The sequence below is a fragment of the Nematostella vectensis genome, chromosome 5 (genome assembly GCF_932526225.1).
Source record: "Nematostella vectensis chromosome 5, jaNemVect1.1, whole genome shotgun sequence".
In the NCBI taxonomy this organism is placed as follows: domain Eukaryota; kingdom Metazoa; phylum Cnidaria; class Anthozoa; order Actiniaria; family Edwardsiidae; genus Nematostella; species Nematostella vectensis.
Genome location: NC_064038.1, coordinates 12,596,518 through 12,621,036, shown reverse-complemented (window position 1 = coordinate 12,621,036; position 24,519 = coordinate 12,596,518). Strand labels below are relative to the sequence as shown.

General features: G+C 41.7%; 3 protein-coding genes across 5 annotated transcripts in view; 1 reads left to right on the top strand and 2 right to left on the bottom strand.

Moving 5' to 3' along the window:
* LOC5514149 (dmX-like protein 2) overlaps positions 1 to 13,086 on the bottom strand; it is a 29,999-nt gene extending 16,913 nt beyond the window's left edge. For all 3 annotated transcript variants that reach the window (XM_048728085.1, XM_048728086.1, XM_048728087.1), the window contains exons 1-16: positions 12,903 to 13,086; positions 12,303 to 12,428; positions 11,644 to 11,712; positions 11,356 to 11,434; positions 10,720 to 10,831; positions 10,075 to 10,141; positions 9,959 to 9,998; positions 9,203 to 9,329; positions 8,468 to 8,991; positions 4,291 to 6,203; positions 3,554 to 3,872; positions 2,942 to 3,069; positions 2,238 to 2,516; positions 1,560 to 1,809; positions 1,124 to 1,335; positions 194 to 359 (exon numbers count right to left, since the gene is read on the bottom strand). In XM_048728085.1, the coding sequence (XP_048584042.1) occupies positions 194 to 359; positions 1,124 to 1,335; positions 1,560 to 1,809; positions 2,238 to 2,516; positions 2,942 to 3,069; positions 3,554 to 3,872; positions 4,291 to 6,203; positions 8,468 to 8,991; positions 9,203 to 9,329; positions 9,959 to 9,998; positions 10,075 to 10,141; positions 10,720 to 10,831; positions 11,356 to 11,434; positions 11,644 to 11,712; positions 12,303 to 12,428; positions 12,903 to 12,995 (4,504 nt within the window). In that variant the 5' untranslated portion in view covers positions 12,996 to 13,086. The remainder of the gene's footprint in view (positions 1 to 193; positions 360 to 1,123; positions 1,336 to 1,559; positions 1,810 to 2,237; positions 2,517 to 2,941; positions 3,070 to 3,553; positions 3,873 to 4,290; positions 6,204 to 8,467; positions 8,992 to 9,202; positions 9,330 to 9,958; positions 9,999 to 10,074; positions 10,142 to 10,719; positions 10,832 to 11,355; positions 11,435 to 11,643; positions 11,713 to 12,302; positions 12,429 to 12,902) is intronic.
* Positions 13,087 to 13,207: 121 nt separating this feature from the next.
* Positions 13,208 to 21,255, top strand: LOC5514148 (tRNA-uridine aminocarboxypropyltransferase 2). The gene is made up of 7 exons (XM_032383750.2): positions 13,208 to 13,442; positions 14,494 to 14,584; positions 15,716 to 15,875; positions 16,251 to 16,375; positions 16,855 to 16,983; positions 17,313 to 17,413; positions 17,692 to 21,255. The coding sequence occupies exons 1-7, from the start codon at positions 13,339 to 13,341 to the stop codon at positions 17,813 to 17,815; spliced, it is 834 nt and encodes a 277-aa protein (XP_032239641.1). The 5' UTR covers positions 13,208 to 13,338; the 3' UTR covers positions 17,816 to 21,255.
* Positions 21,256 to 22,090: 835 nt separating this feature from the next.
* LOC116619211 lies at positions 22,091 to 23,754 on the bottom strand. The gene has a single exon (XM_048728093.1). The coding sequence runs from the start codon at positions 23,489 to 23,491 to the stop codon at positions 22,241 to 22,243; it is 1,251 nt and encodes a 416-aa protein (XP_048584050.1). The 5' UTR covers positions 23,492 to 23,754; the 3' UTR covers positions 22,091 to 22,240.
* Positions 23,755 to 24,519: the final 765 nt, after the last annotated feature.

The following is a 24,519-nucleotide window of genomic DNA, read 5'->3' as shown; positions in this document are numbered from 1 at the left end:
CTTCTGTTTGCCCGCTTCTCACTTGTGTTGCACCGTTTGCGCTTACGCTTGCGTCCTAGTGAGAACCAACCTTAACACACCAGTACTCTTTTACCATCTCTCTTGGCAAAGCTCGGCCTTCTCTCTAAAAGGCCTAAAACATCTGTTGAAGCGTGTTTGAGCGTGTGTCTATAAGATAACCATACTCCCTTACCTTCTCTCTTGGCAAAGCTCAGTCCTCTTTCTATAGCATCTGGACTTTCTTCTAGGTCTAGCTTGGTGGTAGCGAAGGTATCTGCCAGGGCGAGTAGTTCTAACTGTTCGATGCTCGTCAGACCAGGAAGCTGTTTACGAGTCAACTGGTACGACAACTGCCGTGCCTGAAAAAACAATAACACCATCGTCACTGTAAAATATTTTCACACAACAAGGCCATGGTACACTGTTAAACAATGCTGTATTGACCGGAGGCGACAGCAGGCAGCCGGAGAGCAAGTCTTTTCTTGAAGTCGATAGTGTATTAGATGGGAACAAACTCTCCATGTAACAGTCAAGTATTAGCTGTCAGCACTTTCAGCAGAGAAACGTGGACGCTACCTTACAAGGTCAGGATAACATATAAAAGGGAAGGCGACCTTACATGAGCCAGGCCGAAGAGTAGACATGGTTATCGTTGACACTTCCTAACAAGGTCAGGGCAACATAAAGAAGAGAGATGACCTTACATGTGCTAGGCCGAAGTAGACATGGTTATCGCTGACACTTCCTAACAAGGTCAGGGCAACATATATAAGAGAGATGACCTTACCTGAGCCAGGCCGAAGAGTAGACATGGTTATCGCTGACACTTCCTTACAAGGCTAGACATACATAAAAAGGGAAGGCGACCTTACATGAGCCAGGCCGAAGAGTAGACATGGCTATTGTTGACACTTCCTTTCAAGGTCAGGGCAACATATATAAGGGAGATGACCTTACATGTGCTAGACCGAAGTATACATGGCTATCACTGACACTTCCTAACAAGGTCAGGGCAACATATATAAGGGAGATGACCTTACATGTGCTAGACCGAAGTATACATGGCTATCACTGAGATTTCCTTACAAGGCTAGACATACATAAAAAGTGGAGGAGACCTTACCTGAGCCAGGCCGAAGTACACAGGGTTATCGTTGGCTGTAACACCATGTAGAGGACTTCCGTACGAGGTCAAGGTCCGGCTGCGGCGTTTATCTCTCATAGTGAGCACATCGCTTTCATCGTCTACACTAGATGACATCGCTGGCGTATCGAATAACAGGCTGTAATCGTTATCTTCTAGTGCTTGGGATCTGTCTGCATTTGGTGCATCGCCTGCAAGAGGACGTCAACATATTTTTAGCATTGGACAGAGATGAAACCCGATAAAGATCGAAGCGCGTGTTGGTGTTAGACTGCAATGCTTTTTAGACACTTGCATAGATGTAAAACGACATCACGAAAGGTAGTGAAACAAAATGTTAAATATTCTACTTCACTTTAACAAAATCCAACAGAATTTTTTTCGTGATATGAATTTTACAATGACACTTCCTTACCATGATGGCCTGTCTCACTGGTATCATTGTCGGCCGCCAGAAGGGCGTGGAGTGGCACAGGGGGTATAGAAAGCACCCCCTCCCTGTCCTCCCTTGTGTCTACTGCAGTGTTAGTGGTGTCGAGCTCACTGAGGCTCTTGCCAAAGCTACCGCTCTTCATAATAGAGGTGCTGCTTAAGCGTGGCCTGCTGTGGGTGAACTCTGCTCGGGCTTCTGCTTGTACTGCTTCCTTGCCAACTACACACTGGACCTGAGGACGAAGGGTGAGAAAGAAAAGAAGGGCGGAATCAGGAAATGAAGAGACGGAAGGCAAACATGTTTTATTTTATGCCCTACCAATAAGATTCAACAGATATATTAGACCACTACTGCAAGTTGGGCATAGTTTTCAGCAAAGATGTTTCTTGATGCCGGACAGCATCTGAAAGCTCGAGGAATATAAGTCTGGTTCGTGTCTTGATCTCCGAAGTACAAATACTTTTCATTCTCGCAGAATGATGGCGAACAATGATAGCAGACGGGTTGCCATAATTTGGTGAGAGGGAAAGGGAAGGGGTGCCTTGGCATAAGGATAATTCTTCAAGATTGGATAATTCTTCAATAAGGAAAACCCGCTTTTTGGCGGGTCAAGGGGGGTGTACGTCCAAACCCTAACTACACGTCTGTCACTGTACTTACTAGGTGATGTAGGATGGCCCGGACTCGCTTCAGCTTGCCAGAGTTCATGAGCTCCATCAGGTGCTTTGGGTGGTACTGAGGTAGGACAGGGGCAATGGATGCTGCCTCCTCAAACAGACCGATTCTTGTTCCTCCCGATGCTGAGAGGGGTACGAGGCCGGTGCTGGCATCATCTAGGGTCGCATGGGTGACCTTCTGTAGGGTCACGGTCGGGGCGTAGTTTAGGATGTCGGAAGGTGACATAGTTCCATCTGTGATTACCTTCCATTGAGAGTAAACCTAGAAAAGGAAGACTCGATGACTGTCGTTCGTTCGTTTCCCGAGGTTCTGGGTGTAAACAACAAAATTCTCCATCGATTTTAAGTCTCTGAAAGCTCGTAAAGCTTCCGATGATCAATCGACTACAAGGTTTCGTCTTAAGTCAAGTTGCGTTAAGTTATTACATAACGTACGTACGTAAATCATTAGCAAGCCACTATAAGTCATTTTTCAAAAAAACAATATGACACCCAACATTTAGTACAAGAAAGTACAAGAAAGTATAAGTACAAAAAGTCATCAATATTATAAGAAAAACCTGACGCTCATACATTAAAAACTATCACAATCAGCCACCACGATATTCGCGTCATACATTAAGCCGTTGCGTGAGTTTCACCACCTGTGTGACGTCACAGCATATGACGTAATGATGACGTAGTTACCTGCATCTCGGTACCAAGCCCCACAACCAGCACCCCGTTTCTCGCCCACGATAAGGCGCGGTTGAGCAGTTGCCACTGGTTTTCGGACGCGAGGTGAACGCTGTGCAACAACAGCCAGGTCTCGTTGCCTTCAAACAAAACACTCAATGAGAACATCACAAAGAAAATGATTCAATGCGACTCCATAGTCAGGGCTTATTGCCTTTAAACAGAACACTCAAAGAGAACATCATTAAAGATTCAATGCGACCACATAGCCGGGCTCAGAACATTGCACAGAAAATGTCGTAACGAAGCCGTAGGGTAAATAACACTCTACGACTCGAGTTGTAGAGGTGACAAGTCGCATATGACCAAGTCGTGCTGCCTAAATCAGCCTTAAAGCTATGTCCTTTTGCTTACAAAACAAACACACCCAGTCAAAGTATCACATAGAAAATGACCCAATAGCCTGGACTTAATGACTTCAAACGAAACACAGTTTAGAAAAAATATAAAATATATAAAAATATTTACTTGACCGTTAGATTTTCGCAAGGCTTTTATGTCTTTTATGTCAGCTTCTCTGACCGTCTTCCTTACTATGGAAACCAAGCTTTAAACAATTCTTACCTGATGATATAGTTTGGCCGCGTGTGGATGTGCCAGATATCCTAGAGGCGCAACCGAGAATGAAAATCTCGTTCTTGATGCAGACGGTCAGTATATAGGAGCCGTTTTCCACCGCGATCCACTCCAGTCTGATCTGTGACGTATCTGGGTGCGTGGCGCAGCTCAACCTCAGCGTATCCTCACATACCCACTCCATCCCCCCTGAGGACTCATTTTCCCATATGCACACGAGCAAACCATCCTCTGCCTCCCCCTCTGGGCTGGTGGTTTTGACTAGCGTGGCGATTCTTCCAGTGTAGGCACAGCTGATGGAAAGTACCTAGGGGATATGATTTTAAGGCAAAGAACTTCGTTTACACAAACAATGAAATAAACAAGCCAGCCAACAAATCAACAATCCTCACTCTAGAAAAAGAATCTCTATCTTTACTTCAAGGAAGTTAAATTGAAATGACCTATTTGAAAACAAAGTAGTTTCGCTGGCGATTCGAGCATTTACTCTTATTCGAAGCAAAAGACACAATAAAGCTGGACGTGGGGTTGTATTTATAGAGTAGTATGTGAACAAAAGGTAGTTCGCAGACTTCGCGTGAGCAACACAGAAAGAGCAACAAAGGGTATAGAAGGGACAAAAGGCAATTAGAATGCTAAACGCTAAGGGAATCTTAATAATCCATGACAATTTTTCGTTAATACCTAGAGGGGCTCTGCAACCGGAAGGGGAAATAATCGCTTACCTGCCCCGGTGCTTCCAGCCCTAGCGTACCACGCCCACCAGACGGTGACGTCACCATGCCACCGTTGACCACCTCCCTTTTCCACGCAGTTTCCTCCCACACGAAGTCCCTCCCCTCGTCCAACGAATCACAAGACCAGAACCGCACCTTCCCATCGGAGCACGAGGTTGTGAACAGGTACATAGCGGGGCACGTGGGATTCACGGCCGAAGACGACATCTTGTCCGCCGCTCGCGTTGCCGTGGTGACCACGACCCCGTGGGGGAGAGGGAGCCTCTGAGTGCATACCTTTGTGGTGCTGATGCTTGTACTGACGGGGGAGGTGTAGGGGAGGTTTAGAGGGCTGGTACTTCGAGAGGAGGCACTGTCTGTGCCACTTCCGGCGCTTGCAACGTCCGGGAAACTAAACAACTCTTCTTCATCTAGCGCCTTTCCCTTCTTTGCGGTGACCTTCATACGCCACATGTGTAGCATAGATGTAACCCTACCCTCTGCAGAAGGATCTGGAACATTCTCGACGCCAACCACGAAAAACGTTTCCTCAGAGTCTTCCGTCTCGTGATCGCCCCCACGCATGTTGTGGCTGGACACGCTGCTAGCGTTCCTGATCGATTGTTCCGTGAACACGTGCAACAGCAAAGGTCTCTGCAGCACATCGCGCGAATCGGCAAGCGAACACAGCTTAAGTATACACCCGGGATTCGAGCCCGACTGCCTACTCACTATAGACTCAATAAACGCGTCTAATGGCACGTTAACAGTAGGAGTCTCCAAGTCGAGTGAATCAATACTTTCTTCGCTCCCACTGGAATATAACGTAGACCTCGTCCTTGACTTGTGACTGGAAATAAAGGTCTGAAGCATGCGCGCGTCCAGGATGACCTGGTAGAACCGGTAGGAGAGACCATCAGCGGCCAGGAAGCATGCGCATGGGGCGGTTGCTTGAGGAGGAAGCAATGTGGTGTTCTCGAATGTTATTAGCGAGTACGAGAAGAGGGTTGGAACCCATGCGATGTTCTCGAAGGCGCGAGGTCTCGAAGAGTGAACTCTGGTGAGTTCCAAAACACCTCCACTCTGCCGTAGCGGAGAGATGCTCTCGACTCTCCACACCACAAGCTCGCTGCAGTGAATTTTCACCAAGGAATTTTTGCTATCTAGAACCTCGCCCTCAACTTCGTCTCGAGTATTCAGCTCAGTTCTCATCCCTTCTAACACGTGACTTGACGTTGAAAGAAGCAGGGGGAGTTCTGGGTGCGCGAGAATTGTCGTTATGGGGTACCTGTGTCCACAGCGACGCGCAATGTGCGATATACTAACAACCGTAGAGAACGAGCTGTCGTCCGCAAACACTAGCTGCCAGTGGTTTAACGCGCCGTCTCTATGCGTGGACACCATGATACCCGTTGCCTGAGCACCGCTGGACGAAGACCCGAAGTGTGCACGCAAGGCTTTGGGTGACACTGGCTTTGATTTCCCGACTTGTGACACGGCGTGCCGCAAGGCTCGAATCTTGTCAATTCTCGGGCAATACACGATGAGCTTCGGCAGCAAAGAGTTCGCATCAGCAGGAGGGATAGCCATCGGTATACGCGACAAAAAACTGACCTGAGGCTGTCGATACTGGGACCCTGGCTGCACATCCAACCACTCAATCAGCCATACGAGGAGAGAACCGTCCACCGGGTGTACGGCTATTAGCGTATCCGGGCTTTTGTACCATTCCCGTAGCATATTGCCGATAGCGGAGGACACATAGCTGTCGTAGTAGGGGGACACTGTCATGTTTCTTGTCTTGTTATTCTGCAGCTGCTTCAGGTATTCTAGAGGAGTTCGAGGTCGGGGTGGAGGCAGGGTTTTAGCCCTTCTCTTGTCTGTCTTCTTCTCCTTCGGCTTTGCTCTATCTGTAGTTGTGTCTGAAGCGTAACATGGTAAGGAGATTTAACGATACCGTAGACCCAAATGGCTTCATTTCGAGTGAATTTTTTTTATTATCTGTATTATGCCATTCGATGACAATAGGCACACTCTAGATGTTAGCAAAAAAATACCACCAAAATCTTAAATACTCCGCCAGATATTCAAGAAAAACCGAATTCGAACGAGTGTAGCGTTATTCTCCAAGGCGTCAATAATCCAATAATCCTGTTTACTTAGCTCAAAGTTCCGCGATCAACATCCGGGGAACTTAGTTTTACGGCTTTTCTCTCTAATTAGCGTACAAGCGCGTCAATATGATTATCGACGTTTTATCCGAGATTTATCCGTATTTATATTAACTTTATAAGCGTTTACTCTAAATTTTGCATAGTTGTAAACTACGCCAAGATTAAGTAAGAATCCTTGGCTTCCTTCGAAGAAGGCTAAGCGAGGAAGAAAGCCCAAAACATAGAGCTGTCTCCATTCGCGGTCTTTTTAAGTTTTCCGCGCTCTTCTTTTCTTCGGTGCAAGCTCGCTTCGGTCTAGGCATCTTCCTTCACTTGCACGGCTAGCGCTATGACATTTGAGCGCCTAAGAGTTTTCCCGCTGCGTGTAGAGCGTGCAATGTGATTGGTTGCCATACGCGGCTCTATTTGCTCTACGTCTGTCATTACTGTCACGCTGCCTCTAATGCTTACACAACTTCAATCCCCGATATCTCGCAATCAAATCTCAACCCATCTTACTCTAAATATGTGAATTAAAGGTACACTTCTAACCGCCCGATTCCTGTGCAACTTGGCAAGCGTCTAGTATAGATATTGTTCTGTCACACCGTGCCGCGGATAATCTATAGCTTTTTTTGCTACGGACTTAATTAGCGCGTTGTAGCCAAAGAAGCAAAATTATTCCACGCCTAACTTTGACCCTTGATTATTAATCAACGAGGCTGTGTGACGTCAAATGTAGACACGGTTTGTCAGTTCAGTACATGACGAAAGATATAAAGCAGATCACGGGAGGTTACGCGCTTTTGGTGTGTATAATATAATTCGCATGTTTAAAAGTGGTCGATCTCGCACTTCGGACCAGGCAAAAACACTCAAAATTAAACGCGTATAAAATATGATTATTTTAGGAGGAAAGTACAATAATCAAGCTTTAAATTGATATATAGTTTGTTGGCATTTGCTTTAATCCGACGCGAGCGCGAGCAATTTTGCCGGGACAATCGGGGAAATTACCGCTTGGGTCTACGGTATCCTTAGATAAAAGGGGTGAAAATCAGGAGATACAATCTGTTTCATCTAAGATATAGACTCTAGAGCTATATCTCGTTGCCAATATAGATTCAATAAACGCATCCACAGACACGTTTGAAGTAGTCTCCAAGTCGAGTGAATCAATACTTTTCTATCTTAGACACTTACACTTTATATCCAGCTTGCGTTACACTCTTCAATATGAAGTAAAGATAATATACTTAAGCATTAGAATGTGGTTATTTTTACTGAAGGATAGATTAGACTCCACAGTAATTCAAATGGCTACGCTAGAGGGTGAGACCAATACATTACAGAGCCAGTTCAGAATGTGGCAGAAACAAGGAGCGAAAAAAAAAAAATGAGTTGTGGCGTCAAAGAAGGAAAATGTACAGGATATTTTTTGGCTTCACCTAAGATAAAAATATTCATTTACATAAATCTGCTATACCTAACAATACATTTATTAGAAGATATATTATATCTCATTCATTGCCAATTTCCCTCTCTCACTCCCTCGCAGCTATGTATTCGTTAACCCTGCTTGTACCAGCAGGTCATACCAACTATTCCCTTTCATTGCCAGGGCGAATACAAGTTCTGTAGCAACACTGTAACTGTGTATTAAATCAAGGGGTGAATGAATACCCCCTTCCAAAGTCGTGTACATTGTATTGTACATTCTGTGCCCGTGCACATCCCCAACTACTCACCCCTTTATTGCTATCCCGTTCAATCTAAGTGTATTTGTAATTTAAGGTGTAAATGTGCCTTACAAATGTTACATTGTTTCTGAGGCTTGCACAGTGTCTTGCACTTTGTCTTGTACATTCTACCATATGACTTCACATTTTATGTATCTAAATATGAATAATATAGGAAGTTCTTCTAGTGGAAACAACACCATTATAGTGCATTCTAGGAAGGGTTAGATGGCCTCTTTAACTCCTGTTACCTTAAATACTAATTACAAGCTTATGATAATATTTTACACATACCTTTTTTGTCTGCGTCTGTAGGGCTCATCTCCCCCCGACGTGCACTCTGGTCCAGACCATGCACATCAATAGGCTCCAAGACATCAAAATCCGAGTGGTTACCCCTGCCGTCACTCTCCTCTGAGGAGTCATCAGACACCTCCACACTCTGTACCTCAAGGGCAGCGACTGGTGCGCCTAGCGACGCCTCAGCAGACACTGTAAACTGGATCTCCTTGTTGTTGAGCCAGTGCAGCATGAAAGAACTTCGGCTCCCCTTGGGTGCGAAGGACCCCATTGACGAAAGGAGGGGTATGTCACTCAGGGGGTTTACCACGGTGGACAGGTGGAAGTGCAGGGAGGAGGTCATCTTGTGTTTTAAGAGGGGGTCATGTACGGGTCTTGTGTCGTGTCTGGCACATTTGGTGCCCTTTTGGAGGGGAGGGGCAGGGTTGTCGTAGTACTGGTCTTGCTGCATGGTCTCACACCATATTCGACAGATGTTGTCAATGCAGGAAGTTAGAAGGACACTTGATACTGATGACCTGATAAGAAAAGTAAACCGACATCAAAACCAATTGCTTTGCAATAGTTCTGCCAATAGTTCAACCAGTGCAAAGCATAAATTTGTGAGTTTTTCTCCACATCAGTCCCCTTGCTATTGGAAAGTCGAAGTAGATAAATGGGGACTCCTTAATCCAGTTGCCCTCCCTCCCCCCTACCCCGCCCATTCCAAAAGAAGAAGCTGATACATACAAAGGCATATATTTGCTTGTTTTCCTCCATGTCAGCCCAGTTACTGCTCTTGGATGAGCCAAGTAGATGAATGAAAAGTCCAGGCACCTATCATTAGTCATCTCTCTTTGTGATTCCTGGAATTCCACTAAAAACAAAACAAAAGGTACATAAGTCAAGGTTAAGTACAGGCTGTAGCAGGGGGTGGGGCACTGGGGGCATTTCCCCCTACCCAATATTTTCAAAAATTATAAGAAGGGCGTGGCAGTGCCCCCCAATATTTCAAGGCCTGCTATGGCACTGAACTAGTATAGCAGGGATAAAATTAGCTTTATTTTATGGTGGAATAGGTAAGTAAATGATGAGTTATAGTGTAACCTGGGTGACCTAAAATTGGAAAAGTTGAACTACCCACAAACTCAAGCTTTATGTACTTCATTTTCTGCAGAAAGAAATTTCCAGTCATTTTCCCTCTGTACTTGAACTGTTTCCTTTAGGGTTTAAGTTAACAGGGTTCCACTGTATTTGTGCTCACTCATATTTATACACAGTCACTATTTAGTTGAAGTTCACTGGTAAGTTAGCTTTATAATTTACATTCTTTACATTCTATGCTTTGCATTCTGACTTCACGCATGAGTTGGTCATGGTTGCTCCTTAAGCTAGCCAATAAGTGTGAGCTCATGGTATGAAAGCTAACTCTGATTTTACAGTAGAGCAGGTTACTAAGAAATGTTGATTGCAAGAAGATCTGTGACTTAGCCAAGAACAACTTACCATTTGATTTCTGGAACCAAATCTTGACCAAACGATCATTCTATATGTTGAAAACAAAGAGGAAATTTTTAATAGCGTATTCTGTAAATATGCCATATGTTAAATGATTTGCTTACCTTTCCGAATGATGCAAAGTATTGACTGTTTGAAGAAAACTGAATGACATAAATAGGTACAGCTGGCCTGAGAGTAAAGACAAAAACAAATGGTCTAGAATTCTGTTCCACAATAGTTAAATTTGGAAGAGTCACCATAACTCCAGCTGTGACAGTGAGCTCTCACATGGCCATGATTAAAGTTAGAGATGTTTTAAATTTAAGCCTTGGTTTTCTAAAAACTCCATCTTTAGTTCCTGCAATACAATGGGTCAGTGCTCATTTTGCCGAGAAAGTTAGGACCCATGTTTCCTAATATTAGTACAAGGCTACTATCAAGAAAATGTGCTTTAAAGAGACTCAGTCAGTCCTCCCTTTGTTTCTGATTACCTTTAGCAAAATAATATATTTTTGTCTTACCATATTTGATCATTAAAATTACCAAGGAGATTACAAATACCCTGATGCAAATGGGTTTTTTGTACACTGTTATTGATTTGACAATTTTGGCAGGTTCGGTTGATTCATTTGACTATTTCAAACAAATACAACATTATTTTTTCATATGAACCATGGACTTATAGGACATTTATTTTTGCTGTTCTTCCATCAGGCTGAGGTGCATGTCAAATTTTGTCATTTCAAACCAACAGCACATTTACTCACCTGCACATCCAAACACAGGACCAAAACTCTCCAGGGGACCCTGAAGGGTATTCAATGTCACTTTGACATGTCCATAGCTGCAGGTAGTCACCACCAATCAGAAGCTGGGTTCCTGTCACATGACCAAACAGACACCAAATATGAACAAGCATGAATCCTATTCACTACAACATAAACATATCATGTACATGTGACACTGTCCATATCATAGTTTAAAATTCTTGTCGTGAATGCTGTTATTAATTTGCAATACAAGGCAGTTAAAAATTTTAGAACACGATGCAGTATATTAATGAAACCACTCTAATAGCATTCTGTGTTTCTCTGTGACCAATATTAACACTACGTTGCACAAGGCAAGTGAAGAAGTAAGTCAACTAACATAGACATAAATATAAATGTCATGTTAGGAATGACATTGACTTGTACTCCAAGCAATCTCATGGGACTTCATTAAAGTTAATGAGGCAAAAAAAATGCATGTAGTTTAGTGATTGAAGTGTACTGTGCTGCCATTTTGAGTGTATTACTCTAATTATACTCAAGCTAGATGCAAAATACACACAAAATTCATGCGGATTTCACACACATAATGTTAAGTTCCATCAAGGCTGGATTGTACAGTATGTACTGCACCTTCTCTGTTCCATGAAAGACATGTAATCTTGAACTTCAAGCAAAGCTCTGAGCACTGCTCCCAGTGATAAGGAAAGCCCTGATGGATAGAATAATGAATTAAATTTTAAACCGGCAATATTGTTATTTAAAACTCAAGCAAATAACAAAAACAAAAAAAACAATCAAGTGTAAACTTCTAAGATAAAATGATCATTTATTTTTAATAAAACCATACAAGATTGTTATATGGCACCAAAGCAATGATGTGACAAAAAAAACAAGATGAAGCAACCATAAGATTCTTACATTGTCACTGTCAGGCGGTGTCGGTCTAGCTCCAAATGTGACTACTTTGGGACCATAAGCTGCAGCAATCTAATAGAAAACGAATTGAATTACTACTGAGGATACTGTAAAGATAGCTAGAATTGGAGCAAAAATCATTGTACGTATCAAGTAATGAAAGGATTTAAAGAACGTAGCTCTTGACTCAATAACATCAATATGTATCAAATACTCAATTAACCTACAGTAGCATTGTGTGTATACAAGCAGTATTTATGCTTATGATTTTTTAATGCTGTTCAAACAAACAGAAACACCTTTTTTCATTAAGATCCATTAGAAACAGCAATGTTATATTCAATAATTTCTAGCTTGCTAGTGGTAATTATTTGACTTAAAGATCAATGGTTAAAGATAAAACCTCCTTAACAATTAATCCAAGGGGTGGATCCAAGGGGTGGATAATGGCTTATAACTGCCCAGTGGTCAAATACTTCAAGCTGTATTGGAATTTTCGCATCAGCAAAGTCTAGCAGTTGAAGGCACAAGGACAGTACCTCCCGTCCCTCAGACATTTATTTTCTTCACACCAAGTGACTTTTTTTTTACTCAAAAAGGGGGGTGGATATCCACCCAATCCACCCCCCTGCATCCGCCCCTGGATTATAATCTCTACTGACCTTTCCATCAGTATCACAGCAATCAACACAGCAAACTTCCTTGTAACCATACAAAGAGCCGGGGATGATCTGAACACGAGTAAAGCCGCTTAGAAGAATGACAATGTCACAGCCTGATGCATATGCCTGGAAAGGAATAAAAAACATTGCCCTACATTACATGCAGGATCACATGCCTTGAACATTGTTATTTTACAATAAGTACTGTAATAAGTACAATAGTAGCAGAATAGAATACAAATGTATGTTCTTGTAATCTTTTTAATGGGTTTGTTGTCCAAATCTTCAAAGCCTATCCTAAATTGTCTATCTTTCTATTAAGTGACTTCTTTAAATCTCTTTAAAGGAATTGATATACTTAATCGAGGAGGCCGTTATCGATATAGCAAGACATTCGAAATCAAATTCATAGTTTATCAAGTGGAATATAAATAATGATCGCTGAACCCAAACGTTTATTTATCCACGAACAGGAAAGATAATCAACACCAGGAACAGGAAGCTTTATTGTTTCATAAATCTGAGGATCATCAAAATACGAGCTTTCGAGAATATTAATCAAGGCCAACAAATAGTGATAGGCAGTGACTCATGACTCACGGTGAACGGATTATCTTCAACGCTCCCAACAGCTATGGCGGCCTTATCGTCAAAGGTATTAGCTGCTCCCGTCAGAACTTGGTGTAGCTTCATCTTCAGCTGTTATTTAATCGTATTTTCTTGAAAGGAACTTCCCCACCGCTAGGCGCCATTTTGGATTCACTCTGATCAGCGAATTACTGCTGGCATTTCACTACTGGCTCAGAATATTTGAGTAGAGGGGAGGGGTGGAAATGTAGTTTAGAACCCTCACTGTCACAAATTTAAAAGACACTTTCACAGTTTTTAAAAAGGCAATTATGCAAATTTGGACATTGGTTTATTGTAGAAACTCTTTAGTCTGCCTTCAAACGAAAAGTAACAAACGTCTTTAAATAAAACATTTGTGATTCTCATTCTAAAGCCTGTCAGCGGTTATACACTACAAAACTCCAAGATGGCGGACGAACTTGATTCTGACGATGAAGAGAGTGTTTTAAGAGGATTTGCTAACCTGCCGACCGGCGGGACCACAAAACGACCTATCTGCGAACGCTGCAAGTACGTGTACTTTTTTTAAAGATTTGTTCACCATTTTTTAAATGTAAGGCCATGTATTGGACGGAAACTCCGCGAACCACAAAAATTTTCGAAAGTGTAGTTGTTTGTGTAGATAAAAGACAAATACACACAAACTACACTTCTATATTAGCAACACCGCAAATCTCCGAAACAATTTTCAACTTTATTCAAATCGCTAATGTGCGCTCATAAGTTCTGCTATAAGTACTTAAAGTCCATATAACCTTTCAGAGTTGATAGACTTTTTCAATTCTTGAAATTTTTTCATCTTCCAAATGGTATGTGGCTCGTATGGACCCTATAAAACACGCATTCGCGCGAATAACTCAAATCTGTAATATTGAGGTATTTTGGTCAACCTTCGGAAAAATGGCCGTGAACTGAAAGTCCCGGGTCCAGTCATTTGTGACGTAGATCGAGATGTCAACCAAATTACATGAGAAAATATAATGCGCGCGCTAAACCGGTTCCTGTCTTCATTTCTTCTTAGTTATTGCTGAGGAACGTTGTTTGGTTACAACTTTTACCGTCATCTCTGTATCTAATGATTATTCAACTTCAGGGAACAAATCTGCAAAATTTAGCAGATAGTTTTTAGTCTTTGAATTGTTTTTGCATTGTGCGCACGCGCTGCATTCGCAATCAAGAATGGCGACATTCTCACAAGCGCGCGCTGTTTATTCTATGCTTCATTGTGGGTAGTATTGCAATAGAAAACAATTCGCCAATATTTTGTGGTATTGCCGTCTCTGAATTTTAACGGATTTAAGGAAAATAAGTCTAATAAGTTTCAGATTTTCCCGCCAAAACTTTGAATTATTCACTTGATTCAATCTCCTTTTCCACAGCCAGGAAAATTTTCAAAGATTTGTAGAAAATTCAAATTTTAATCAAATTCAATTCCCTTTTCAGAATTTTAAGGTTTATCTTTGCTTTGTTTTGGATAGATTGATATAAATGAAAGTTTTTAAGAACTTTAAGCTAATTATATAACATTGTATTAAGAGTGGGCACTGTATTCTGTTTTCAGGAGACCCAGCTCTGTCTGTCTTTGCTCACATCTACCAAAGGAACTTCTTAATATTTCCACCACGATCTACATACTGCAACATCCAAAAGAGGTTTGGTACATTAGATAACCTCTGCTGTATTTTTTTTTTTCAAGCTAAAGGGGGGGGGGGTGAATAGGGGTATGTAAATCCGCCGATCCGCAACATTTTCGGGGCAAATCCGTGGATCCGCAGATATTTTTAGATTCGCATGGTTTGACAGATAAACAATGGCATCGATTGAAATTCTACCGTCAAAGCAGTCAAAATCCGAAATCCGTGCCCAAATCATCAACAGATCCGTGATCCGCCGTATTTCCAAAATCCGCCAATCCGCTGAAATAACCATCAAAATCTGTTATCCGTGAGCATTTCGGGGCTGAATCCGCCGATCCGCGAACCTATTCACCCCCCCCCCTCAAGGATATAGAATTTTTGCCCAGTTTTCTATTAAATATTTTGCCTGGTATTTTTTATGGTATAGAATTCGTGTTCCCATGTTTTTGGCTTTTATTAAAAATGGTGACTATTTCTTGTGGGTGGCTATTTCTTGATTTTTTGAAACAGTACGTAAAATTATCATAACTGTCAACCCCAGAAAATCTCAAGGCTTTAGAATTGTTTGTGGGGACGGGTGGGATATTTTCCCTTTTTGGGCGAAGGGGTGGGTATACCCTTGCAGGCGTTTGCCATACTGAAGGCTCTCGCCCTCGAATTCACTTATCATCACATACAAGGTGTTAGATAAATAGCGCTTTCAAGGGAATAATTGTCTTAAATATTTTAATAGAAAATAGGCTAAATGTTTATTTTCGATGGAGTAATTTTTCTGTAGCAATAAAAATAGCTAAAAAGTGGGAGATTTGGTGCTCAATGCAGGAGAGCGGAAGAAGGGGTCCAAAATCTTAAGGCTCCCGCCTAATGCTGGAGAGTTGACAGGTATGAATTAAAGCTGTGATTCATTATAGCTGCCGCTATGACCGCCAATGACCTGTAAATTGATTTTGTGATCTACAAAAGGTATCATGATTCGTGATCATCACATCTTCACCACCCTGTTTCATGGGTATGAACTTAGGGCCCTGTCATGTTTATAGCTGAGTACCCTATTTAGCACATTAGCCAAGCTGTAGTTCTGGCTAAATAATATTAATATTATTTCATATGGCACAAAACATTTCAAGTTTTTATTCTTGCTTACAGGACAGTAGGCTTCTTACCACTGTTCCAATACTCTCTGCCTGCTTGCCACAAGAGAAGTGTATAATCTATAGAGACAGACGGTACTCAACCTCAGATTATCCAGAACTACATGCAATGATGAAGCAACCAAACACTCTGGTCCTCTACCCTGGACCTAATGGTAGGTTTTGCAGCCTTCTCAGAAACCTACACTATGTACACATAAATACAATGTAACATTAGTGTCTAGACTTACCGCACACAGAAAGAGAATAGAGAATAATGAACATACTGGGGAAATTGTGTGTCAAATTGTTGGTAAGCTGAGGACATTAGAATGCTACTGACTCTACAGAAAGGATTAAATTGCTGATAAATAGTAGAGTGTTTTTGGTCCACGGAGCCAGCAAAAGGATGCAGGCTTGCTGGTCTGCTGAGTCTTCCTGATTTGCATCCTGAAGAGGACGTAAGAAAGCATAAAAATGCCATCTTATATTTGTTTTTAAAGTTTTTTTGTTTTGTTTTTGTTTTTATAGTACTCTATACTCTATTGCAGCTGTTAATTTGCGTAGTATTGATCTTTCTGCCCATGCCAACTTCAACTTGATAGTTCCTGATGGAACATGGAAACAGGCCAGTGGTATTTTCCATGGGAACCCATTCTTGCAGAATGCAACACAGGTTTGTTTTACAATCACTACATGTCTACCCACATAGATCATCAGGGATTATAATTCTCAGGGAGTTTTTGAGAGTCTCCAAGCTTTGGTCATGTCTTCTAGCCTCGTAGTAAATGTAGGTTAAAATCTTTTCAGCTGATGAAAGATTGTGACATGATGTGTTTAACTCCAGGAATAGCTGCTAAAGTTTTCACAAAGATGTGAAAATGGCATAAAACAAAAAAAAAAAACAGTCTCCCGCTAGTCTTCATTTTTAAGCATAAGCCAGAGCAAAACCAGAAATTGAAAACATTTGATCAATGTAAGTTATTGCCTGCTTTTTAGATTTTTCCCATTTTTTGTTTCATTGTAAGCATCAAGTTTATCTCTTTTAATCAGTAAAATGGTGTGTGTTGTATAAGGTTGTGATGGCTGGAGCATAGCCACCTGGATCACCCGCATGATCCCATTAATCCTGGTGATTTCCTCTTACTATTCTAGATAGTTGTTGAGCATAACGTTGTTAGCGAGTATGTCATCCGTACTCAACCAACAAACAAGAGCCTCTGCACAGTGGAGGCAATTGCTCTTGCACTAGCCCCACTGGAGAAGAATGATAGTTTCATTGAGGTAAGATGGAAATTGAAAGTTTATTTGGGGTTCGGTTCTTAGAAAGCAGGTTAACACTTACTCAAGGATAAATACTTATTATACTTATGAATACTTATTTTTTCTTGATAATAATACATTATCACTTTTTTTTAGAAATAAACATTTTTAACGAGAAAAAAAGAAGAAAATGAGATGATTGAAACTGGTTTATAAAAAAATGAAAATAAGAGAAAATCAAATAAAAACTTGCTAATTTTGCCCCTGTCTGTGGATACCCGTTATTCACAAGGCGAAAGGAAAATGTTTGCTTTAGATTGTTGGATTGACTCTGACAAACACTCTCTTAGATCCTAGCGGCCCCATTACGAGCTCTCTGTCAATATCAGCTAGATCATGGGGCGGTGGTTCATTCTAGTAAGGAGGACAAGTTAAAGAACCCTGAACTAGCGTGAGTATCAAATAAATGAAAATAGATCAATAAAATCATTTGGATGGCAAGTGTATAAGAAATTGTCCAAAATTTTCCGGTTAACCTTGTATGCGGGGAACTACTGTAACAACTATTGCATTTTAGTATAATTCCACTGATATACTATCACGAATCTCGTAGTTTGATTGCCTCCCATACTCACTATTTATTGAGCCATAGATAGTGAGTAGCGAAACTCGTATACTGATTGTTAAGTATTGTGTATGCTTTAACAGCGACACGTGGTTAAATTTCAGGAGAGAAGTAGAGGAAGAAAAGACAACGAAGCGTAGGAAAAAACGGCGTGGTCGACCGCGCCCCGAAGAGGTCACGAACTTGGAACATAACTCCGAAGACAAGTTGAGAATTGTCACGGTGTGAAATTTACTTGGAGACGAGCTCGCAAGCCTCGGAGACAACTCGCGTTATATGATGTATATGGAGTGTGTACCGTACAGGTATCGATTATCTAGCGATTAGCATCGCTTTTAATCTCTCCTGGGCAAATTATTAATCAATTAACCGAGAAGACCCTGGGGACGAGGTCGTAACAGTGTCAAGAGAGTAAGACCTTGGGCTTATACCGAACAGGCATCGATTACCCAACGACTATCAAACGAACAAAATCGACTAAAAAGGTCTAAAGGACTTATGAAGTGCGTAAGAGCTAAGAGCCAGACTCTATGATGTTGCAGTAGAAAGACTCTTTAACTATTGGAAAAAGATTGATGATGGAGCGGGATCAATATGTTGATCTTTCCGAAGACTACTGTAAACGTTTATTTTTAATTTTCCTCTGGTTTAGAACACCCACTGGTCTTGCAGGTGACATGGCGCAAAGACTTTTCTTTTTTTGTCATTTTCGAGGCGCAATTGTATGACTTCTTTTCGGTTTTGTTCACGCAGTTTAAGTTTTAGTCGCACAATACTTGATTAGTAGCGATCCCGGGTACATATAATGAGTCTATTTATTCGAATTTTATTTGCTGTTTGACACCCTAAATACATTTTATTTATTCTTTATGCGAGTTCTTAAAAAGTCTAGTCTAATAAGCAGTGGTGCAGTTTGTGAGCCTTTGAAAAAAAACTCAATGTCGCCAAGTCGGCAATCATTTACCTGAGAGCCTCGTTTACATGCACTCCCTTTTTTTACCCAACTAGCGTGACTAAATGCTCTAGTGCGCATCAGAATACGGCGTGATCCTCCTATTTAAAGTTAACAAAATATTTGATTTCATGATTTTAGGAAATATCCATACCCTCCCCTACGAGGATATTTAAAAATCCTGGGAAGTTGGTCCTTTCGGTGTGGACTTTGGCTTTTTTGGCCATGGTAGCGCGCGTCGCATGGTAAGCTTTGTATTGGTGGCGACGGTAGCGCACGTCGCATGGTAAAGTTAGTCTTGGTGGCCACGGTAGCGTGCGTCACATGGTATACTTTTTATTGGTGGCCACGGTAGCGCGCGTTGCATGGTAAACCTTGTATTGGTGGTTACGGTATCGCGCGCGTCTCATTGTAATCTTTGTATTGGTGGCCACGGTAGCGCACGTCGCATGGTAAAGTTAGTCTTGGTGGCCACGGTAGCGTGCGTCACATGGTATACTTTTTATTGGTGGCCACGGTAGCGCGCGTTGCATGGAAAACCTTGTATTGTTGGTTACGGTATCGCGCGCGTCTCATTGTAATCTTTTTATTGGTGGCCACGGTAGCGCACGTCGCATGGTAAAGTTAGTCTTGGTGGCCACGGTAGCGTGCGTCACATGGTATACTTTTTTTGGTGGCCACGGTAGCGCGCGTTGCATGGTAAACCTTGTATTGTTGGTTACGGTATCGCGCGCGTCTCATTGTAATCTTTGTATTGGTGGCCACGATAGCACGTCGTATGGTAAAGTTAGTCTTGGTGGCCACGGTAGCGTGCGTCACATGGTATACTTTTTATTGGTGGCCACGGTAGCGCGCGTTGCATGGTAAACCTTGTATTGGTGGTTACGGTATCACGCGTCTTATTGTAATCTTTGTATTTGTGGCAACGCGCCGCATGGTTACTTTGTATTGGTTGCCATGGTAGCGCGCGTCCGTCTGTGATCTTCCTATCCTCTTCTGTTTCTGGAATCTCAGAGTATCACAGTATACTAAGGTATCCTACTGACAAATTTATTGATTTGATTGACAAAATTATTTCTTTGAAAAGGTTTAGAAATCGCTTTAAAAACTTGCTCTTTGCTTCACAGCACGAAACCATATTTCCTTTCGATTTTTTGAAAAGAAAAAAATATATTAATCATTAATTTCCCCGCGTAATTATAAACATATCAAATATGACCATTTTGCTCACCCTGACCATTTTGCTTGCCCTTTCTGTTCACGAAACCCTAAACGCGACTTGTCATTTTTCTACAAAAAATGGATGTTATACATTTTGATTTTTTGTATATGTGTGATCAATGAAATTCTAAACGACTTACAGCAATCTGTTGACGCGGGTTAAGAATCTCTCGTCCAATAAAGTTGCACTTGGGTTTGTACAATAAATGGAAATGGGGTTTAGACGTAAGTGTATTATCGGAACCACAGCATGACGTAAAGAAAATAGGATAACCAATTATTAATTAGAACTTTTGCACCAAGAACCCGGTCGTTCTTGGTGATTCATTTCAGATTAATTTGTTTTGAAATCCACTTGTGCGCTCTGTTGTTTTGGTTTTATTTCGAATATTCAAATATCTTAAATCCTTGCAAAAAATTATCATTATAGATTGTTTCATGCTTTAGCAATTGCATGGAGCCGTTTTTATTGTAGGGCTGATTGAAGTTCACCGTAAATTTCTTTTTGCCGCAGTAAAAGATGTCTCCCAAATCGAATCGGAAGTGTTTTGAAAGGCTCTAACTGGTTTACATATCGCCTGAAAGCTGATTCATAAACTTCTTTATCAGTATCCATTTGAGGGGGTCATGTCGTGTTTTCCTTGGGCCACAGCCTTCGCCATACTACTAAGTAAGCTTATCGGTGTCCATACCTTATCGGTCTCCATTTAAAGGGGGTCATGTCGTGTTTTCCGTGGGCCACGGTTTATTCAACCGTCCGCAATATCACTACTAAGTAAGCTAGTCCGATAAATTTCATATTAATTTGTTGCTCTCTTGGTCAACCGCCCGATATTTGAGCCATCAGAGCGATTCAGTGTGGCTGATAACATAGTCTTCAAAGCCCCGTGCAAATAAAGCCAGAATTGCTCGTGATGTGCTTGGCAAACAAAGCTGGCGTTATTTGTATATCATGTTTATGGAAGTACTGCAAAGTAGTTCGCCAGTATCTCCTTTGTTTTGTGGTCAATCGAGAGAGGCTTCACCAGCAGTAGCAGATAGATACGGTTCTTGTTTGCACAGGGCATAACGATGAAAGACGACACAATGATCAAAAATCGGGGTTTTTAATATTTTAAATATTAATATTTCTTATTTTATATAAATACCCACTTAGCTTTGTTGCCGAAACAAAACAGAAAAACTTCCTTTCATCTGCTTTAAATAATAATTATAATGAATAAAATCATCGCCTCGTTTTGTATAACTACTCTTCATTTATCAAATCCCACGCATGTACCCTTATTATTTGCTTTCTTGTTTGAATGACGTGACAAACACGTCATACGCACGTGTTAATCACGTGTCTTGATAAGCGCCATAACCTCGACGCCATGCTTCTCATTGCTATACGGTCAGTTTTTTTTTTGTCAGCAACATATTTGATATTGTTTTCAACATTGTGAGAAAAATGATGTGATGTGATTAAACCTCGAAATAAACATATAAAAACAAAGTTTCATGCTTTATTTTCCAAAAATATCTCAATGCCTTCCCAGAATCAGCCGATGAAAATAGATGCATATCCACACTTAGCATTGTGCTAGGATAAGAAAATGGCTGTTGTTTGAGAACCTTTAAGACGCCAGTGACCGTCCGCCATGTTTAATTCTTAGCTTACATCCACGCCTGAGGACAAAGCTAAGCATAACAGTCCCGCCTATAGCACGTACAGCTCAGAAAGATTGCCACGTGATTTGACCTTGTTGATCACGTGCTGTGACAGGCAAGGACCATATATGATGTAACACGTGATTTTACCTTGTTGATCACGTGCTGTGACAGACAAGGACCATATATGATGTAACACGTGATTTGACCTTGTTGATCACGTGCTTTGACAGGCAAGGACCATATATGATGGAACACGTGATTTGACCTTGTTGATCACGTGCTGTGACAGGCAAGGACCATATATGATGTAACACGTGATTTTACCTTGTTGATCACGTGCTGTGACAGGCAAGGACTATATATGATGTAACACGTGATTTTACCTTGTTGATCACGTGCTGTGACAGGCAAGGACCATATATGATGGAACACGTGATTTGACCTTGTTGATCACGTGCTGTGACAGGCAAGGACCATATATGATGTAACACGTGATTTTACCTTGTTGATCACGTGCTGTGACAGGCAAGGACCATATATGATGTAACACGTGATTTTACCTTGTTGATCACGTGCTGTGACAGGCAAGGACCATATAATATGGTGTAGCACGTTTTGAACACTTTTTGGTTCACGACATGCAGTCAGTGTTGGCACAACACAGAAATTCAAACACCTGGGCTAATATGACTTGTTTATTCTCAACTTCCATTAAGCGACCACTTCATGCGTTTTCGGGGATGGCCGATTAATAGAAGCACCCATCACTGAACTCATGTAGCAGGGGAGAAGGTCTGCATATCTCAGCCACGTGCGATGATTTCCTTTCATTTATCTGTAATAGCTTTCGCTTTGGAGGCTTGCGCCCTTGAGATAATCTCCGATGTTTTGATAATACCTTTACTAACCCCCGCCCCTATCAAGCTTCCACAGAACCCCCCAACAATGGCCCCAACTACGGGCACAGGTATCAGCACCTGCCCCACTATGGTCCCCGTGGTCCCTCCAATGAACTGACACCCCGAATCACACAGCTTGTGTCGAACAGTAGTCTTAAATTCCTTGTTCGAGATCAGCCCTTTATCGCGCTTAATCTTGGCGTGCGTCACTGTACCCGCCGTTATCGCCACGTCTACCAGGACCGAGATGGCCACCCCTGCCGCCGCCTGGCCGAGCGCCATTGCAGCGGTTTCTATGCCAACGGTTGCTGTGCTTTCTGCTGCGGTTGAGGTCACTATGGTAGCTGTCTCGATGATCGCTTCTTTGACTGTGTTGCTAATCTCGGATGGCTCACTTCCCGTCTTAAGGAGGTATATGCTCATATCGATGATGTGATCTACTGCTTGGAATAACGCCTCAATATGCTCAGCTCTTTTAGCACACGATAATGGCACGTTGCAAAATGCGATCCACACGAAATGGTCCAAGACCCCCTGCACTAGCATATCCTCCTGGTCGGAGAACACTACTAGGGAATTCCTCCTCGCGAAAGTGATCCAGACATCGATATGTACATCCGGGCTGAATTCATTGAATTGGATATTAATTCCAAGAAGAGATATTAAACTTCTGAGACTACTTCTTAGAACTGTCAATTCACGGTCCTTGTAAAATAACGGTGCTTTCCACGCCGTGCTAGTCTCTGTCATGATGATAAGTATTGGGCAATGAGAACGCAGATCTAACATGCGGTGTCTTTGCTTCCATAGAATATGACCTCGTATGCCCCATAAACTCATGCAACTTTCATCGGCACACGATGAGCTCTCGCGATCATAGCCTTGATTGAGGCCGTGTAACTTAAGGAATCCTTGCAAATTCCTGCCCGCTTTACCCTCATCATAAGGCAGGTCATCCGAGTCAGTGAACCCTAGCTCGTTTTCTGCCGTTTCACCTCGCTGAGGCTTGCGTATTTTATTCTCGTACGCGATAACACAGCGCGGACACGGCCGTAGAATTGTAATCTCTGGTAGCTTGGGCCGATTTGCGAAAATCGAGCCATCTTTCCCCTCCTGTTCGTCTTTTTTGATCTTGTGTCGTTTGAGCAAGCTTTTCACAAGCGTCACCGCCTTCCTCATGTGCGTTTTTCCGTGCTAAGTTACTTCATTTGTGCCAGATTTGCTCTGTGTACGCTCAGAGCCGTGTCGTCTCGTGTGCGTATTCGCGAATTGTTTTGAAATCTACTATTCACTAACGCACCTGCTAGTAGCGCCCGCGGTGCATCATGGATGCAAACTTGCATCTCCATCCAAACTGCGCGAAAATTCCATCTCACTTTGCACTTGGCTCTGAATAAAAAAAGTAAAAGGAGATTAACTAAAAACTCCCTTCACTTTTCACTCCTTATTTCATGTAATGCGCTAAAAGATGTTTTAGTAATTACTCAAACCTGGAAGATTGCGTCTACAGATATTCAGCATAAAACCTGTACCAAATGCATATTTAATAAGGGTAAGAAATTATGCTTTAATATTTGGTCAAACAGTTCTCGGGGTATATTCTTCTATATGTAGTAGTATCAAAAGATTTGCACGTAAATGGAACCCTACAATTCAATTATTTCAACTATTTCTATTTTTTTCAGTACTGGCTTTTTCAGGGCGGGCTGTCTAGTGATTTCTGTTGAATTCTGATAGTGTTTTTGGTTTTATTATCAGCTAACACTTTGTGAGAATTCCCCAGCTGCCAAATAAGTATATAAAACAAGATAAAGACGAAAGCGTCCAATAAAATTACAACAGCATTTGCGAACAAATAGCAATTAAACTTTAACTATATTATCACAATCCTAAATTGTTTTTGTCATTTTCACATTTTGTTTTCACTTTAAAAGAGGAACTGTGATTAAATCTTATTCAACTGCTATTCTACTGGCTCATCACGTTTGCAAAGTGTCTTTGTATTATTATATCGGATTTACATTTCGGGAGGGGATTATTTTCTTTTAGAACGATGACATTTAGGCCTTTAAAAAAAGTATAGCGTGTATTCATTCACTGTTTTCGGCGGGATAGCGAGGCATCTTCCCTGGAGACTTTAAATCTTCGTTCTTTGCAAAAGTGGTAAACAGCTTGTTTCTTAATAAGTAAAATCCCTAATGCCTATT